This window comes from Rhinolophus sinicus, chromosome 14 (assembly GCF_057876585.1).
Source record: "Rhinolophus sinicus isolate RSI-liver-muscle chromosome 14, RSI-T2T, whole genome shotgun sequence".
NCBI classification, from domain to species: domain Eukaryota; kingdom Metazoa; phylum Chordata; class Mammalia; order Chiroptera; family Rhinolophidae; genus Rhinolophus; species Rhinolophus sinicus.
The window spans coordinates 158,468,605-158,488,460 of NC_142514.1; the positions used below are offsets into that span (position 1 = coordinate 158,468,605).

General features: G+C 34.2%; 1 protein-coding gene across 6 annotated transcripts in view; it reads left to right on the top strand.

Moving 5' to 3' along the window:
* The window catches only part of LUZP2 (leucine zipper protein 2), a 463,398-nt gene that overhangs the window by 260,653 nt on the left and 182,889 nt on the right, over positions 1 to 19,856 (top strand). For all 6 annotated transcript variants that reach the window (XM_074336147.2, XM_074336145.2, XM_019742592.3 and 3 more), the window contains one exon: positions 690 to 752. In XM_074336147.2, the coding sequence (XP_074192248.2) occupies positions 690 to 752 (63 nt within the window). The remainder of the gene's footprint in view (positions 1 to 689; positions 753 to 19,856) is intronic.

Below are 19,856 nucleotides of genomic sequence, written 5' to 3' on the forward strand. Positions count from 1 at the left end.
AAGAAATTAAAAGTTTCATACAGTTAGTTTTTATCATAGTGAACCCTTGAGTATTAAGTCCCAAATTGTAGCTATGGTGGTATATTGACATTTTTCAAAGTACTCAGACAGATAATGATGCTATGCTTATGCAAATACAGTTTGAATATCTGGCCTAAGTTGTTTACAGATCCTGACAATATCACACTCAACAGGAAATATCATGGTTTCTTTGGTGCAGTATTTATAATGTCCCATGATTTTGAGGTCATGCATATATCACTGTGTAATTGCTTTCAAACCTGACCATAGGTTAAGATTACCTGAAGAGTTTTAGGAATAGAGATTCCTAAGCCCAACCCTAGAATCTAGTTTATGTTCATTTGTTTGTTTGTTTGTTTTTAAGAATCACATTTTTTAAATTGAGGTTTAAACAGATAAGTGAATCATAGCCATAATGTGCATGATTTCTCAATTTAAAAAATGAGTTATTTATTACATGATAAAATAATATTTTTATATAACCAGTAGACATGTATGAACTGGGCAATGAAAGCTTGGTTAATAAAAAATTTTAATCCTTTTGTTCTTTTTCAGTATTTGTTGTTACAAAGGTAATCATTATACCTCAAAAAAGTTTGTAAATAAATTTATAAAAGGCACAAAAATGAACTTGAAATGTGTCTACATAATTTTCTACTCATTTTCAGATTAATTTTTTAAAGACTGAAGTGGAAAGAAAGAGCAAAATGATCCGAGATCTTCAGAATGAGGTAAGCCATATTTCAAGAACATTTTATATAAATAAAAAAATATATACATAAATACATATTGATTTGCCACAAGCTTTGGAGTATTAATCACATGCAAATTTGGCCTTCAGTTATATACTGATGAAGAGGAACTGTAAAGTTAAGAACTTCAAAGAGTAGATAATCCCTACTTTGATAATGTTATTGCTTCATACATCTCCAGTTTATTTTCCTTTCTAATTTTGCTTGGGAAATAATAAAAAAAAAAAATTCATTTTATAAATGTGTCTGCCAAATGACAGCACAGGCACTAAAAAAGAAAGCTAGCTAGAAATTGACTTTATGCTAGGAAGAACCAATCTAGAGTGAAAAATGTATGTGAGATAATCCTAGAGTAATAAGAGTTGAACAAAATAAGCTGTAACCACTTTCATTATGACCTTTAAAATATAAGGACCCTATAAAATACTATACACTTTATTCCCTTTTGAGTCTTTGTCTATCTTGTTGTACCAGTACTTTATTATTATTATTTATTTTTTTGAAATTTCTCTGTCGCGTTTCTATTTCCACCTCTTTATTTTCTTTTTTCTTGAATGGAATTAGTTATTTAGGACTAGTAAACCATGAGTAATTAATGATACATCTTCCTTGATCAATCCCACTAGTTATAGTTTATTTTGAATCCAAATCTATCACTTTAACTTTTACTAGTTTCTCTTTCCTTTCTTCTTTTCTCCCTTCCTTCTTTTGATTTTTATTACTTAAAAATGGATAAGCTATATTATTCCTAAATTGTTTCCAACTGATGTGAAGGTTAAACTATAGACTTTACAAATGACTTGATACCAACACTCGGCATCAGTGCTCTGAATATGACATTGATATCGTTTATCAGATGTGAAAAGAATATATGGGCAAAAGCAAGAAAATTTTAAATGGCTTCCTGATGATTCTATTGTATTTTCATTTCTTTCTAATGATTTTTTTCTTCTGAGTCTTCTTAAGAAAGTATGATGGGGTGGACTTGGTAATGTTTTCCCTAAGGTGTAAATACTTTTGGATTTCCTGTTTATGGTGGAAAATGCCAGCAGATCTGAGTTACCAGAATAGTCAATGTCCAGGATAATTTCTTTTCCACTGGGGTTTAGTGAGAACTCAGTGAAAAGGCTATATATTACTCAAGTCAGAAACTTTCCACAGATCATTTAAGACAAAGGGAACATTCAAAACAATGTGAAAGGCAGTATTAAAATAGGAAAGAAAGTACGTTTGCATGTACACACATATATATACACACAAACACATAACAACATGAAGCCAGTTTTATGATATTGATAGGATTATGGATTAATTTAAATCTCTGTGTAAGTCTCATCAGTTAACTTTTAATCTTAGATAATTTTTAAAAATCTAGCATTCACTTAGGAAGAAAGCGTTTTCAAAATCAAACTATAATTTATTCATAACAAGTACATATCAGGACAAGCAAAATATTTTGCTTCTGGGGGATATTTTATAGTGTAGTATTAATTTTCTAAGAGTGTAAGCTAGAATAATTCTAAAAGCAACACAATTCTGCAAAAAACATTATCTGCTAAAGGTGAGTTTTGTAATTAAATTGACTCCTACTATTCACTTTCATCATTTTAAAAATTTGCAAGATGAAAATTGGTAACCAGAAAGTTTCTGATTTCTTAAAAGAAGAAACTAATGATGAACATATATCATCAACTGAATGGTGAACATGTATCACCAGCTTTTAATTTGATATTTTTGTATTAATTACTTTAATTTTTAGGCTTGTTATTTTGACGAAAGATTAATATGTAGAGTTTGAACAATATAATTGACTCATAATTCTGTACAGTAAAATTACATGGACACTGCCTGGAAGTTTTCCCACACAAGACTAAGATTTGCAATAAGGCTTGGGAGATTTTTAGTTCAGGAACGAAAAAAAGAACAGGTAAAATTGATTAAACAAAATGCAAAAGGTGAGGGAGCCAATACAGGTATAAAGAGATTTATGGGAGGAGTTTGAGTCCCCTGAATACTTCTGAGTGAGAGTATTGGAGGAAGTCCCAATAGAAGAAGGGACTTTTGAAAAGTTATTAAAGAATGATGAGCATTTTTTTCCACATGTGAGAGCAACTACTGAAAGACACTTTTACATTAACATCTAGGGATTTAGCTGTTAAGATTTAAGATGTCCCTTAAAGGGGGGAAAATATTCATACTTTTTTTTTTTTTTTTTTTTTTCAGGTAAATACTGTGTAGGGCAGAAAGCATTTTGAGTTTTCTATCTAGGCAGGCACACCTGGGACAGGCTCATGACTCAACAATTGTGAGGCAGAACCCATCCAAATCTAAAATCATTACTAGGTAACAACAATGAAGGATACAGAGAATAAAGTGAGGAGGAAAAGAGGAAAAGTTCTTATACAAAGAAAATAGTGCGACTGGCGTGTGAGCTGTGAGTTAATCAGGGCATTTCAAGCTCCTTTATTTCATCTATCTGCATCTCACTCCATCATCACATGGGCATCACTTTTATTGACCCTGTGTCTTGGGCTGAACTGTTTTTACTCACAGAAGCTTCACTGAGATTTAGGTGGTCTCCAAGTTTCAGGTGTTGGCCCCTCCTTTTCTGTCTATATTCTCTTTCATGGAACATTCAAGTTAAATATATTCCAGCACCGTGTGTATTTTTTTTTTTTTGGTACCAAATCACCATATTGACAAGTAATTGATGAAATGGTGTCAGTAAAATTTGTAAAATTGCTTTTGGTTTATATGTAATGTCTCCCAGCATATTAGGGTTTGAAGCAACCAGGGGAAAGCCTGGTCAAATTTTAGAGAACTGTTTATCAACACAAAAACAAAAGAAAATATACAGAAGGGTTTGTTGTGCTTTAGTGCTTGTACTGATAGTTTAGTGCCTTCAAACATTTAAAAAAAAAAAAAAAGTTTTCACTGCACCAAGATGTCTGGCCAAGCTATGAGTATAGAAAAATCTGTTTTCCCTGTATTAAAACTAGAGATTAGTGAAATATATCATCAGATTTTAATTTTGATGACATTATACTTTATTAAAAGTCATTTCCCTTTAAGATCTACATCTCAAAGGAAAAAAGACTTAGTCCAAAGTGTAAGGCTAAAAAGGATTGACAGTGATTCTTGGGATAAATGCTGTAAAATATTAAATTGTAGGTGTATTTTTATTAGTTTTACTATTACCTTTCCCAATCACATTTTCCCCATATACTCTGTATTGTTAGTGCACAGATTTGCAGAATCTGAGGTTTCTCACAATGCAAAAATTGCTTTATAGTAGATATATCTCTGGTTATCGAGCAACTTCCTGATCGGTCTCTAGTTCTGATGTCTCTTATGTAATCCATTGTTGTACATTCATTTGCTTATTTTGTATTTGGGAAGTGTATGGTTACAACAAATATAAAATTTTGCTCCAGAAAATAAAACAAACAAATCAATCTTTCTTCTCTGACTTCCATGTATATGTTAATTGTGTTATTATGTAATATAGTCAATCTCAGGCACCCCAAAGCTTAGAATTCTCTTTGACTTTGAGCTTTCAAAACACCCTCTCTTCATTGCCATTTCCAATTTTCTTTAATTTTATCCTTTTCCTCCCTAGAGGAAAATCTTTGTCTGTATTGGTCCAAGATTTAAGAAAATGTCAAGTGATGAATAAGATAATGTATAGGTATTGAAATACTAGACAAATTAGGTATTGTGACAAGCATCTTTGATTAGTTGAAACTCCTTAATGAGATGTGTGAGTTTGATAATGTTCAGGACTTTATAAAGGAATGAATAGTTGGCTACACTTGGTTTACAGTAGTATGGAAATAATTTATATTAAATTAGTGAGCAGATTGAGATAAAAGGGAAGGGAGAGGAAGGAAGGAAGGAAGGAAGGAAGGAAGGAAGGAAGGAAGGAAGGAAGGAAGGAAGGAAGGAAGGAAGGGCAAGTTGGGGAAGATATCCCCTGCCTTTCTACTCTCTTCTATGATAGTTTGTTTTAGTGTAGATTCTTATGATGGATTCTTTTCCTGAGACCCATTCAAGGCATGGGTAAAATAAGAAATCATACTAAAAAAATAATAAAGTCAGGAGCCATAAAAAGTGGGCCTTCCTCCAACCAGTGATGGGAATCAGAAATTTGTCAAAGCTACTCTCTCTCAGTGGCAGGCTTTCCCTCTCACTATTTCATGGCTCAGTTTTTCTCTTTCTTGTCTCTCAATTTTTCTCTTTCTTATCTCTCAATTTTTTTGCTCATGTATTTTTCTCATGGATCATATACTTGTTGTTCTTTTTTTATGTTTTATTTTATTGCTGTTATTATAAGTACCTGGGAGAAAAATCTTGCCATAGGTCAAGTCACTGCCCAATCTGTGAATTTTCAAATAGTTCAAATAGTCATTGACACATATCCAGGCATGTGAGGGATAGAACAGGAGTTTTTAGGGGCTGTGTACCCGTTACTGTTCTCAGCTGTGGCAAAAAGAACCCTCTGAAAAGAAGAAAATGATTTATTTAGCCATATAGGGATGTCACAAAATTGTTAGGACAGCCAGATATACAGTTTGTAGGCTGACTTTTAGGAACAACTCTATAAACACCTCCAGAGCTGGCTGTCTTAAGGCAGAGCTTCCCCTGCCCAAATTAGGAAGCTGCAAGCCAACTTGATACCCCAATCACTGCAGGCTCTGATAGCCCACAGCCCTATACCTTGTGCATCAGCCAATGGAAGATACCTAGCCTATTTCCTTATATCACTAGTTTATGTATCTACATATTGTAGGGATCATGTCTGATTAGCGAAACTTAAGTCATGTCTGCCCTGGAGCTGCAATGGAACTTTAGAAACAAAGGAGATTTGTTTGTTTAATTTTCAATTTGCTTGCTTTATTTTTGTTTCTTGGAAATATGGGTTTAACACTAAAAACATTCACATTGTACAAACAATTTTCCAAAATTCGGTAGCCTGTGTATTAACAACTTTTCTTAATAAATGGTTAGAGCCCATGGTAATCAGCTTCAGTATATGGTAGGCCATCAATGATGGGGTTTTGAGTAGTTAAGAAACATGCTGTAAGTACCACTGACAGAGCATTCAGTTGTGCATGTATGTATGTTACACTATCTCACGTGGATACCTGGCATCTTGCTTGTTCATATCATGTGACACTAACTTTGCTTTTGTCTGAATTATTTCCTCACCTAGATATAGACTCTTTGGTGTTAGAATCCTACCTTTCCTATAATATTATAGTTCACATTTTGTTTTCACAAAGGAAAAACACAGGGCCATGACTCTATGTACAACGAGAATAAATGCTGTACCACCAGTGAGTTAGATGAATTGAATAAGCGTTATTAATGCTATCTGCAAACGTGGGGATCAAAGCTGCTTTCCCTAATGTGCTATTCTCTACAATAGGGATGCTTAGAGATCCTGCAAGAAATAAAAATTGATATCAGGGAATCTGTGATCATCCTGAAGTTATAAGATAACAGTAAAAATTATTGGTGCATATGTGCATTTTTTCAAAGGAAAGGGTCTAGATTGTAAGGGAGTCCAGGACTCAAACAAACAAACAAACAAAGGTTAATAACCACCACTCTAGAGAAAGCTAGTACATTTTAAGAAGAAAGCCCATTTTGGTTCAACTCCCGTGGCTATAAATCTCTAAAATAAACTATTCCATCTTGCATCAATAAACACAGTCAAGTGAAGATGATGGGATATTTCATAATGTAATAGAGTGCTTCTGGGTCATCATTCTGAAAATGGATTCTCATGCCTGCCTGCAGATGAATAGGTGTAAGAGTTAGAGTCAAATATATACTGAGTCCAGGCATGCCGAACATGTTTTCAAATAATTCCATTATAATCTTTTCACTTTATTTCTGCTGATTTGCCTTTTTAGTGATTATTTCTGAGGAATTTTGATCAACTGGATATTCTGGTTGTGTATCCAGTACTTAAAATTTACTGCAACCCGTCTGTATTAGGTCCTAGGGCTACTGTAATGAAGTACCACAGACAGGATGGCTTAAAACAACAGAAATTTGCTCTCTAAGTTCTGAAGGCTAGAAGATGAAAATTAGTGTCAGCAGGGCCATGCTTCCTCTGACGATTCTAGGGAATAATCTTTCCTTGCATCTTCCTAGTTTCTAGTGGGTCCTAGCAATCTTCGACATTCTTTGGCTTGTCAAGAATCTCTGCTTCCATCTTCATGTGACTTTCTCTATGTGTCTCTATCTGTGTGTGTTCTCTCCTTGTCTTATACAGATACCAGTTACTGAATTTAGGGTTGACCCTAATCCAGTGTAGCCTGGTTTTAACTTACATGTGCAAAGACCCTATTTCCAAATAAAGCCACATTCTGAGACTCCAGGTGGACATGAATTTTGGGATGATATGAATCAAACCACTCCATCATCTATGGCATTTTGTATAGTCCAAGTAAACAGCTTAGATCTTTTTTTAAACAGTCAAGGAAGGAATGTTATATTATGTGTAAGTCTGTCTACAGACGTACTCTAGTATTATTTATTTAGATGTATATAGAAGATTTATTCATGTATAGATACATTTCTAGAATACATACGTGACTTAATTGCCAAGATTGTCCCACATTGTGTTAGATTTCTGAGGGATATAAATATTCAATTTTAATTATACAGAACAACCTCTGACAATAAAGAACGTAAAGAACTGAATGTAATATGGTATAATAGGTAATAGTTTTCCATATGATATACAATGATACAATAAGAATTTCAAAAATTACACAAATAACTACAATAAACACATATTGAAATAAGCATTTTACAATAAAATATTGTAAGGGGACTGATGAGGACAAAACCTATACAGGTGTGGTTGTCGCTGAATGCTGCATTAAAGGGATGGCTTTTGAAAGGAATGAAAGGATTAGAATTTATGACCATTCATGATCAAGGAAGCAAATATAAAAAAGGTTGATACTTCTAAAGTTCGCTTGTAAGTGAAAATACTTTTAGTTGTTTATTGTTGTGAAGAAAGCAGTTAATTTTAATTGTAGCTGAATCCAATTTCAGTTTAGCTTACTTGCAAAGAATATGCTTTTAGTCCCCAAATCAATGCTCTAAGTATGTGTTATAAGAAGGCATGGTGGCAGGCAATCTGATTGATACAGCTAACGCATAAAACACAGAAAAACAAATCTGGAAGTTTCCACTATCAGATACAACTACATCAGTGAACTTTCTGCTTTTCAAAGACACAGAATTTTTACTCAGCACTTCCGAAGCAAGCCAGGACTGCCGTTTTATGGGAAATTAGAGTCTACCTTAAATTTCGTTTTATTTACTGTTGCAATCAATTAATTCCACCGAGTTGTAATTCCCTGCTCCAGAATGTTGGCTAGATGCCAACATCGTACACAATTTTAGGAATGATTCTCAGTTTAAATGGTGTGACTTGTGCCCCTGGCTGCATCAAGCCACTGTTTCTGTTGTCTGATAGATGTAGCTAGTGTTCCGTGCTATGCTTCAAGGACAGGGAAAGATTTGATTTCTTATTTCATTTCTTTTGTAAACATTGTTTTACACATTGTTTTAGGTATCTCAGAATATTGTTAATTTACTAAATGAGAAAAGAATGCATGTAAGACATTTAGCATATTTAGACATGTATCTCTTAGCAAATGGAAACTATCATCATCATCATTGTCATGGGTTTCTGAGGTACAATTAGGACATCAATAAGCAAAGCTATGTACAATAAATATTTGCTTAGAAAATCATTCTAAGCAGACAAATACACAAAATCTCCATATTTCACTTACATAAAAGTTGGTACTGGGTAAGACAAGACTCTATCTCTCTATCTTGCAGAAAGTGTCATTCCATCTCTCACAGTATATGTCTGCATGGCAGACAAGACCAAGCACCATCTGTTTCACATTCTACCAACTTAGTAAAAATATGCAAATGAGACAGGCTTTTCAGATTGTACCAGCAGAAAAACCCTGAATTGTTTGCACGCCTGAGCCAATCACCAATGCTAGGGGAACGGGAAACATTGGCCATGTCTGAGTCGCATTTGTACCCTTTAGTTACATAGGATCAACCCTACTCAAAACACACTTGGATTTGCTACAGGAAAGACGGGTTCTTCGCAAAAGAGTGATTAGATATTAGACTGATAAAATAAAATGTATCCAGAAAATCATCAAATGCTTCTATTTTCCCATCATCCTCACTCAATTTTCTTACTATCCCTCAGACCAGAGCATGTAAATAATTATTTAATCACTGCAGGTCCAAAGTCACACATGGTGCATTTACATCACCATATCTTTGTTAGCAATGCTCTCTTGTATGTATTTAACCCCGTTCCAAACATATCAAGGGTCTTCACTCTTCTCATTTTATATTTACTTGCTACATTCAAGTTCTCTATAAAAATGGCACTAAGCAAGCTGCAGTCATATAACATTAAGTAAATATTTATATCCATCTCTGTGCCTGGAAGGAAATTGGAGAACTGCTTTTTCAATCGTCAGAGATGCATTATTCTGTTGCATTTGTTTCCCAGCCCCTTTCAATCCATTCCCCCTCCTTTGTGCATCAGTGATCCAACATTAGTACAAGGACCTAAGTGCTTAACCATTCTTCACATTCCAACTTTAAATGAGTTCCATCCCTTCCATGTAACATTTACACCTTAATTAGCTTTCACTCAAGAACATAGACTGGATATGGGAGAGTGAAAGAGCTAAGACTAGTTAGAGGTGTAAGTAAAGGAAATTCATGGTGGTGAGAGAGGAATCCATTTAAGCAAGTTGGAGAGGATGGAATGAGTGCTGCTTTCATAATAGACAGGAGAAGAAACAAATCCAAATAATAGATGAATAACACAAAAATAAATACACACATAACATACCATTTAGTCCATAATGGAAATCCATAAGACACAAGTGTGAGTGTTTTGTATTAGTTTTATTTTCAGAATTATTAAATGGGGAAGCTCTTTGTCTATGAAAACTTGTGAAAGTAAAAAACAAACAAACAAAAAAGAAATCACCTTAATTTGTACTTTTCAACTCGCTGATATCAGTTTTTTTTATTCCCCTAGTAGATTGAATACTTAAATAAAAATTTTATAGAGCTTATTCCTTGAGGAAAATTGGTATGGTAAATGACTAATTTTTTCAGTTCTTCTTTATGTAGTTTCATTCCAGAAAGCCATAGTGTATCCAAAATAGATAATCATTTCAATGGCAAAACAGCAAACATTGATCTATACTAAAGTACAAAAGTATCAAGCCCCAATTTAAGACAGTTTGTTGTCTTATTCTAAAATCCATGACTAACAGAAAAACCTGACACTTTGCCTTGCTTTTTTTTCTTTATAGCAGTTAACACTTCTTGAAATTATATTACATAATTCATTAATTGCCCATTTACACTCTTCTTACTGTTCTTTTTTTTTTTTTTTTTTTTTTAATTTGGTTAAAAAAAACATAATATGTGGTAGGAATACAAAATGCACTTTGGAAGATAGTTTTGCAAAATTCTTACAAAATTAAACATACTCTTACCATACAATCCAGCAATCATTCTCATTGGTATTTATTCAAAGGAGTTGAAAACTTATGTCCCCCCCCAAAAAAAAAAAATCTACACACAGACGTTTATAACAGCTTTGTTCATAATTTCCAAAACCTTGAAGCCACGTTCCTTCAGTAGGTAAATGGATAAATACACTGAAAACCCGGGCAATGGAATATTATTCAGCACTAAAAAGAAATGAGCTATCAAGTCACAAAAAGACATAGAGGAAATATAAGTGCATATTACTGAATACAATGAGCAGATTTTATAAGGCTCCATACTGCATGATTCCAACTATATGGCATTCTAGAAAAGATACAGTTATGGAAACAGTAAAACAGATCAGTGGTAGCCAGGGTTTAGTGGGGAGGGAGAGATGAATAGGTGAAACACAGATTTTTAAGCGATGAAACTACTCTGTGTAACACTGTATTGGAGGACATTTGTTCAAACTCTTAGAATGTACAATACCAAAGTGAACCCTAATGTAAACTATGGACTTAGGGTGATAATGATATGTTAATGTAGGTTCATTTGAAACAAATATACCACTCTGGAGGAAGACTTTGTTAATGGAGGAGGCTATATATATATGAATGAGGGCGGGGTAATGAGAAATCTCTGTATCTTCCTCTCAATTTTGCTGTGAAATTAAAACTGCTCTAAAAAATAGTCTATTAAAAGACTCACACACTGACACACAACATGTAATCTACTGTATTAACATTTTTTAAACGTATAGTACAGTATTATTAACTACATGCACATTTCTTTTTTAAAAATATGACAGGATCATTATTTTTTTCAGCATTATAGCCTCTGTATCTATTGTGAAACATATAGGAACTTGATAAATATTTGCTGAGTGAATAATAAATGTTACTTACATAAATTATATTTCTATAAATTGTATGGGATAGGCAACTGTTCATAATTCATAACCGTGAGAGTCTCCAAATTATGACAGGTATTCTTTAAATCGAACTTGTAATGACTTTGAAAGTCATAGAGAATCAGAAAATTTCACATTGATCAGACACTGCTTAAACTTGCTATCCCATCTTTTAATATGGGGCTGGAAGGCAGGGTGCTGTACTTTGGTTACTGACATGCTGCATTGAAAGATAGAGCAAAAGCATGAAAGAAGGAAACAAAAGGAAAAAGAAAAAGAAAAAAAAAAGGAAGGGAGGGAGGAAGATAGAAAGAAAGCACGAGGAAAGAACCTTGACTTGGGCTGATCATTAAGACAATAGAGTGTTTACCAGCAGCTAAAACTTATTTACTTTGTCACTTTGAATGAGTCACCATTTTTATTAGTGTCGTTTGTAAATAAAGGGTTTGGATGAAGGGAATCTCCATGGTTCCTTAAATTTCAGCTTCAGATTCAAAGTATAAATTCGTAGTCTGTAGAAACAATACCCCATAAGCTGCAAGTTAATGATATTTGAGTAGTAAACTCAGAATAAATTCCGAGTGGACAGCCATTAGTACCTCAAACAAATCCCTAAATGACGGTAAATTGTGTTTGGATTTGCTTAGAGCTTTTCCGAATATTTTAGGAGTATTTAAACATATTAAATATGAAAGTAGACTGTTTTCTAGTACATGTCATAAAGAAGTGTAACGTGCATCTAGTTAGCAGGTCGTCAGTCAATGCTATTTTTAAAGGTTTCATCATTCAACCTATATTTATGGTGGTAAAATGTTCATTGTAAAGAAAGTTGATTTAAAAGCACATTTATTTCTAGTGAGTATACAAATTCATAAATGTTTGAAACATTTGAAACAATTACTTAGGCAACATTAAACTTTTTTAACCCTCGGACACGTAGAAAATCCTTAGAAGGACAACAGTAGGTGTCATGGGTAGTAACGAAGTTGGCAGAGTTCAAATGTAGAGACAAGAAAAAAAATACACCAGCTTCACATCATATTTTTGACACTTACTACTTATGATACTTAAATGTTCTCATTGTTTAAGTAGAAATGCCGCTATCCGCCCCCACAGTTGTTACAAGGGTCAAATGAGATAATAGCTATGAGAACAACTATCATGTTCTTCTTCATCGCTTCCATTAAATGTTACCTATTAACATGTAGCTGTTCACGACGAAGCATTTCTTTGCTTTGCTATATTCGTTCATCAGTTCTTATATGGAAAATACATGTACTAGGCTGAAAAATGGCCCAACGACAGCAGGCTCTAATCCCTGGAACCTGCGTGTGTTACCTGCAGGCAAAAAGGGTCTTTGCACATGTGATTAAGTTAAGGATTTTGAGATGGTGAGAATATCCTGAATTATCCTGGTGGACCCTAAATGCAATCACAAGTGCCCTTATTTGACACACACATAGGAGAAGGCAGTGTGAAGACAAAGTAAAGAGATATTCGAATTTGCTGGTTTTGAAGATAGGAAAGATGCAGCCACAAAATCAATGAATGCCTACAGCCATGGGAGACTGGAAGAGGCTGACACCATGATTTCAGTCAGGTGACCTCTACCTTTTGGCTCCAGAATAGTTAGACAATGACTTTCTCTTATTTCAAGCCTGCCAATTTGTCGCAAATTTTTACAGTAGCCTCAGGAAATGAATACAGTAGGGATTGGATGGGCAAGTATCCAGGTTATCTTTAGCAATAATTACTTAAGTGTATTATATGATAACAGATTCTATTTCCTACTATTAATTTTGAAACAAAACTGAAACTCTAGCAAGAATTCCATTTGTCCATGTGACACAATTTATAAATGATGGTAAAATACTCATCTGTTTCATCTTAAAGCATTAAGGGTCTGGGGTCCTGGGTCCTGGGTCCTGGGTCCTGGGCATTGTGCTAAGCAGGGAGGAAATCAGATCAATAAGATTTTCCAAGCTTTGTTGCAAATCTTAGTCTTGTGTGGAAAGACTTCCCAAAACACATTATAAAATGATATAATAGTAATATAATATATACCAGGAACCAAGCATTTTACTTATTTACTCCATACAAAATACATTGAGTGGGAAATTTGCTAGCATTGGGATATACAACAATGACAATATGATGTTGATGACAACAGCTAACGTTTTACTAGTATTTATTCTGTGAATACTACCAGCCTGTGCCAGGCTGCATATTACCATGTTACGAGCTTTACATGCATTATCCCATTCAATTTAAGCAACTGTTTTCATTTGTTTTGTTTTGTTTGTTTGTTTAATGCAGTGACCTCAGATGCACAGAATTGAATCAGTCCATGATCTGTGGTTCTGTTTTTTGGAAAACCTTTCTCATGTGACATTGTCTATGTACAGTCTTTAATTTTTTTAAGTTTTTTTTTAATAAACACTAGTAAAGACACAAACTAACATGTGAGCTAGACCTTGCCAAAAATCTCTTTTAGCATTATCATTCATAATTTTTAAACGAAGGAGTTGAGGGATCGATAAAAGGTACACAGTCAATCACGCAGCTAAGGGTTGAAACCAGGCTGTCTGACACAAGAGCTAATACTTTGTGCTCTTCACTAAAACTTATACTGTGTATTCAAGTTACTAAGTTCAGTCTTTTATCATTTTTGCATTAAAGCTAGTTGAAGTTTGAAAAACTTTCTACTCTTTTAAGTGTAATTTCACCAATCAACTAAAACATCTTACCTTTTGCACTTTCCTTTCCTCCTCCTCCTTCCTGTGAATGGTTTGTTCACATTGGTATAGTTAAAATCATACCAGTGAAACATTAGTGCAGAGAAACTTTTTGTACTCTTCACTAAAATAAAAATTGTATCATTGTTGAAATACCATGTTTCCCTGAAAACAAGACCTAGCCAAACAATCACGCGTCTTTTGGAACAAAAATTAATATAAGACCTGGTATTATATTACATTGTATTGTATTATGTTACATTATATTATCATATTATACCTGATAGTCTATTATATAATACCTGGCATTATATTATATTATACCCAGTCTAATATTATAGTAAAATAAGACTGGGTCTTATGTTAATTTTTGCTCCAAAAGATTATTCAGCTAGGTCTTATTTTCAGGGAAAAATGGTAAATAGAAATTACACTACTTGGCTATCTCCCAAAATATTGGGTCCTTTGGAACCTTATGTTTGAAAGTTGTAGAAGGCAACATTAGTTAGACACAGCATAGTTCTCCATCCGTCATTGAGACCTGTGTTCCAAGAATTTTTATAGCCACAGGGATGAGTAACTTCCATTTCTATTACCATTTTCCATTTTCTCTAAAAAATAGACCCTTTAACACATCGTGGTGCATATTAATCACTTAAAATGTATATCAGAAAATTGCAAGTGAGTTTCTATTTCACAGGAACTTAAAATACAGGAAGAACACTCCTTCCTCTAAAACGATGTATGACACCCCTTTTGAATTTAGCATTGCACATTGATTTATAATCTCTTCCCTACCCCAAGCATTTTTAAAACCTAGGTGTCTTCCTCCACGCTTCTGAAACTTGAGTATACCCGAGAAGCACCTGGGGATCTTGTAAAAAATACAGGCGCTAATTAAGGGCGGGAGGGGGCCTGGAAACTGCATTTCTAACCAGTTCCCAAGTGATGCTAAGTTAGCCAGTGCCTGTCCCACACTTTGAATGGCAAGCCTCTCCCTAGGTGATTTTCAAAATCTGCTCAAAGGGCACATGCTGACTGATGACTACTGGTTATTTAGAGAGTTTCTTTCATATATAGATACCTGGAAGCTGTTTAGAAATTCAGTACCAGTTACCTATGACTTGAGGCTTGGCCACCTGCATTTCTTAAATTTAGGTAGAAAAAAATCTGTTATTCAGATGACGTGTTCACAGCGGTTGACTCAGTAACTCTGATGGCTTCTGAAGGGACATGTTCAAGAGTAGCTTTTGTAGCACTAACAGTATGGTTTGGGGCAGCCGTGGAGAGGATATACCACAGTCGTCTTGGGTTTCATGTACTCTGGCCAAGGAAGAGCAGGACAACCGATGAAATGGTCTGCTGTGTACTATGAACAAGAGGTAATTCCCCGATACTAACTTTAGAGGTGCTGGCAAGACTGAATACTAGATAGGCAAAGCAACCGATGGACCCTGTAATATTATAACAGGGACATAATTAATGGTATAGCCACAGAAAAATAAGGCATCTGAAATCTTAAGAAACAAGATCCATGTTTGGTCATCTCGGCCCTGAAATACATACGCTCCCCATCCACTGCTGTGTAACTGCCTTGCTGTAATATTCCCTTCCTCACCTCCTTGACCTCCTCCTTTTGCATCACAACTGTCACTGCCGTTTGGGAACCCAGTGCCCGTCACAGAGTAGATACTCAGTAAGTACTTGTGAGCTTCATGTCTTTTTTCAATAAAAATGTCTTACTAAAGAAGGAATAAAAACTGCCACTGTCATCTCAACTCCTGCAGCTTGCTGGCAGGTTACATGTGTAATTGCATTTTTTGGCGGCAAACCCTTTTATATACATGATTTCACTTAATCTGTACAATCCAGTAGTCAAGCAGAACACATTCTGAAATGGAAGAAAGCGATAAGGAAAACTAAATCTTTGAGACTTCCCCAGATGCTTAATTTCACAGAGCTAGAAGAGAGTGGAGAGGGAGCTTGGCACTCCATTTTCCCTTTCCTTTTAAGGCGATTTCTTGGTCTCCCTACTGTTCTCCCAAATGTGAAACTAAGGACCTAAATAACTGCCTCTGTTATTCTTTCTAAATATCATATGCAGGTGTCGACTGTAAACCCACTATTCTTGCCACAGCTGCGAGAAAATAAACCTCTTTTTGTATTCTTCATAAAGTTGTTTCTGTCATGTTGGATGTTACATCTCTCATATTCTAATGGATTTCTTCTCTGCTCGATAAGATTATGTCTTTGTTGACATGGGCTTTCAATAAAATTACCCTTGTCTTTTCTTCTAAACAAACTAACAGAATTTTATAACTTTTCTCACAATTTAAACTTATCTGATAAATCTGCTAGGTATATATATATTTTTTTTAAATCAAAATTATTTTTATTTTAAGAGATTAAAAAAAGGATGAAAAACTCATTTATCGGTTGATATTGTATTTCCATGTTAGGTTCTAATATTTTACAAGTTTGAAGAACAAGGTTTTATATCAAAATGACTAGGCTGGTATGCATTTTAAGTTATTTTAACATGAGAAAAAAAATGGCCCTCTCATTCAGTAATAGTTGGTATTTGACTGTTGAAATATAGATTGCTATGTTTTATTTCTTAAACTCTATATCTGAAACTAGTTCTTATAGACAATTTCAAAGGTTCATACATTTTCTAGATTTAAGAACACATATTTTATGTATAGTGCTCCGTGTGTGTGTGTGTGTGTATACATGTGTGTATATATATATATATATATATATACATATATATATATATACATATATATATATATATATATATATATATATATATATATGTATATATGTATATATATATATATATACTGTTGTCTGCCACTTGCAGCCTCCCCTGGTCACCAGTTTAATTTAAAATAAAGTTGAGTGTATGGAAACAGCCATATGTTCACCAATGTCCATTTTCCCAATAGAACAAATGAGTTTTGGCTGGAAATTTATTCCTGGAAATGTCAGCTAGAGTCTACATTTACTAGCCTCCCAGCATCTTTTGCAGTTAGTCAGGGATACGTGGCTATATTTTGGGCCATAGCTGTGGAAAAAACAAACAAACAAACAAACAAAAAACTCTGAGTCCATGGCTATATAAAAAGAAAACTAATTGCTTTTCTAGTTTTTTTTTTCCACTAAGTGCCCAGTGTTCACCTTTATTCACAATGACTAAATGAAAAATTCTTCTTCAGTCTGAAAATCCTTTGTATGTCCATTTATTTTAATAAGATCTACTCCATATCATATTGAGTGGTTTTCTCATCTTTGTCTTTTCTTATCTTTGTCTTTGCTCTTGTTCAAATAAGGGAAAGTATTGTCTTCATATCTCGATCTTTATTCTCCAACTTTTGTGAAAGACTATGCTTCACCCCTATACACTTTGTCAGAGCTAGATTAATGCCCCCTCTGTGTGTTCTGTCACTGCTCCATACTTCTCCTATCTTAAAAGTTATTATACTTTACACTTGCCTATGGTTGGGGAGGGCAAATACCTACCCATTCTCTATTTATCCCCATTTTCTAATGTGGTACATGACACAGTAAGTTTTTGATGAGTAACTAATGAATACCTAACCTGAGTCCTATAGGTATACTTCTTTTTGGATGTGTGATCATTTTTCTTTTCAGAATCAGCATTCTGGGATGGGAGATGGAGGATAAAACCTGTTTAGGTAGAAAGGAAACTTTCTAAAATACTTGGGATTGTTACTGGAAATACTACTATTTGTACAGCTCCAAGGCCATTAAACAAATACACCGTTAAATAGACATAGCCCTAGATATGGAGCTTGAAACTAGGTATAAATCACTTTATGTTCAATGTCTTGTGAATCAACAGAACAGAACATAATGCATCCATCACCATATATTTGATCCCCTGTACCTTCATCTACCACCCCTCTCCCCCCTTACCCTCTGGTAACCACTAAACTATTGTCTGTGTCTATGAGTTTGTGTTTCTCATTTGCTTGTCTTGTTCTTTTGTTGTCTTTGGTTTATATACCACGTATCAGTGAAATCTTATGGTTGTCTACTTTTTCTGTCTGACTTATTTTGTTTAGCATTATAATCTCAAGATCCGTCCATGTTGTCACAAATGGTCCTATTTCATATTTTCTTACCGCCAAATAGTATTCCATTGTGTATATATATACCACAACTTCTTTATCCATTCATCTAACAAAGGACATTTTGGTTGTTTCCATGTCTTGGCCACCGTAAATAAAGCTGCAATGAACATTGGAGCACACTTGTCTTTATGGATAAATGTTTTCAGATTTTTTGGATAGATACCCAGGAGAGGGGTTGCTGGGTCATATGGTAATTCTATACATAATTTTTTCAGGAACCTCCACACTGCCTCACATAGTGGCTGCACCAATCTGCATTCCCACCAACAGTGTATGAAGGTTCCTTTTACTCCACAGCCTCTCTAACACTTTTTACTATTTGTCTTGTTGATGATAGCCATTCTAACTGGGATGAGGTAATATCTCATTGTGGAATTTATTTGCATTTCTCTAATGATTAGTGATGTTGAGCATTTTTTCATATGTCTATTTGCCATTTGTACGTCCTCTTTGGAGAAATGTCTCTTCGGGTCCTCTGCCCATTTTTCAATTGGGTTTTTTGTTTTTTTTGTTGTTGAGTTGTATGAGTTCCTTGTTTATTTTGGATTTTAGCCCCTTATCGGAGGCACCGTTTGCAAAAATCTTCTCCCATTCTGTTGGTTGCCTCTTTATTTTGTCGATGGTTTCTTTTGCTGTGCCAAAGCTTTTAAGTTTGATGTAGTCCCATTCATTTATTTTAGCTTTTACTGCCTTTGTAGTTAAATTCATAAAATGCTCTTTGAACCCAACGTTCATAAGTTTAGTACCTATGTTTTCTTCTATGCAGTTTATTGTTTCAGGTCTTATGCTTAAGTCGTTGATCCATTTTGAATTAATTTTGGTACATGGTGAACAGACAGCAGTCCAGTTTCGTTCTTTTGCACGTGAATTTCCAATTCTCCCAGCACCATTTATTGACGAGGCTATCTTTTCTCCATTGTATGTTTTTTGCTTCATTGTCAAAAATTATCTGTTCACATTTATGTGGGTTTATTTCTGGGTTCTCAACTCTATTCCATTGATCTATGTGTCTGTTTTTCTGCCAATACCATGCTGTTTTGATTATTGTAGCCCTGTAGTACAAGCTAAAGTCAGGGAGTGTGATACCTCCAGCATTGTTCTTTTTTCTTAGGATTGCTTTGTCTATTTGGGGTCATTTGTGGTTCCATACAAATCTGATGATTTTTTGTTCTATTTCTTTAAAAAATGCCTTTGGGATTTTGGTGGAGATTACATTAAATCTGTATATTGCTTTGGGTAATATGGCCATTTTAACTGTATTGATTCTTCCAAACACACAATGTGATTTATAGAGGATGTAATACAGAATTGTATACCTGAAATTTATGTAACTTTACTAACAACTGTTACCCCAATAAACTTTAATTAAAAAAAAAAAAAAAAAAAAGAACCTAATGCAACCTTTACGGAAGCAGATACAGAGCTCTCTATTTTCAATGTCAGAGGCAAGTTTTTTTAAGACAAATATAAAGTCTATCTTGTTTTTATTCTACTTTTTTCATATTATTTATCTCATAAGTTTAGAATCATTATCATTTTTATAGTCATTAATATTCAAAATATCTACCAAAAGTTTTTATTTTTTAATTAAGATCTTTTGAAGATTTCCTTAGAAAATGTGGTGATACTAATAAGTATTAAGGATACAGAGTCATCTGTGCATTGCCTTAATAGTGTTGATTCAGTTAGATTTCTTAGAAAC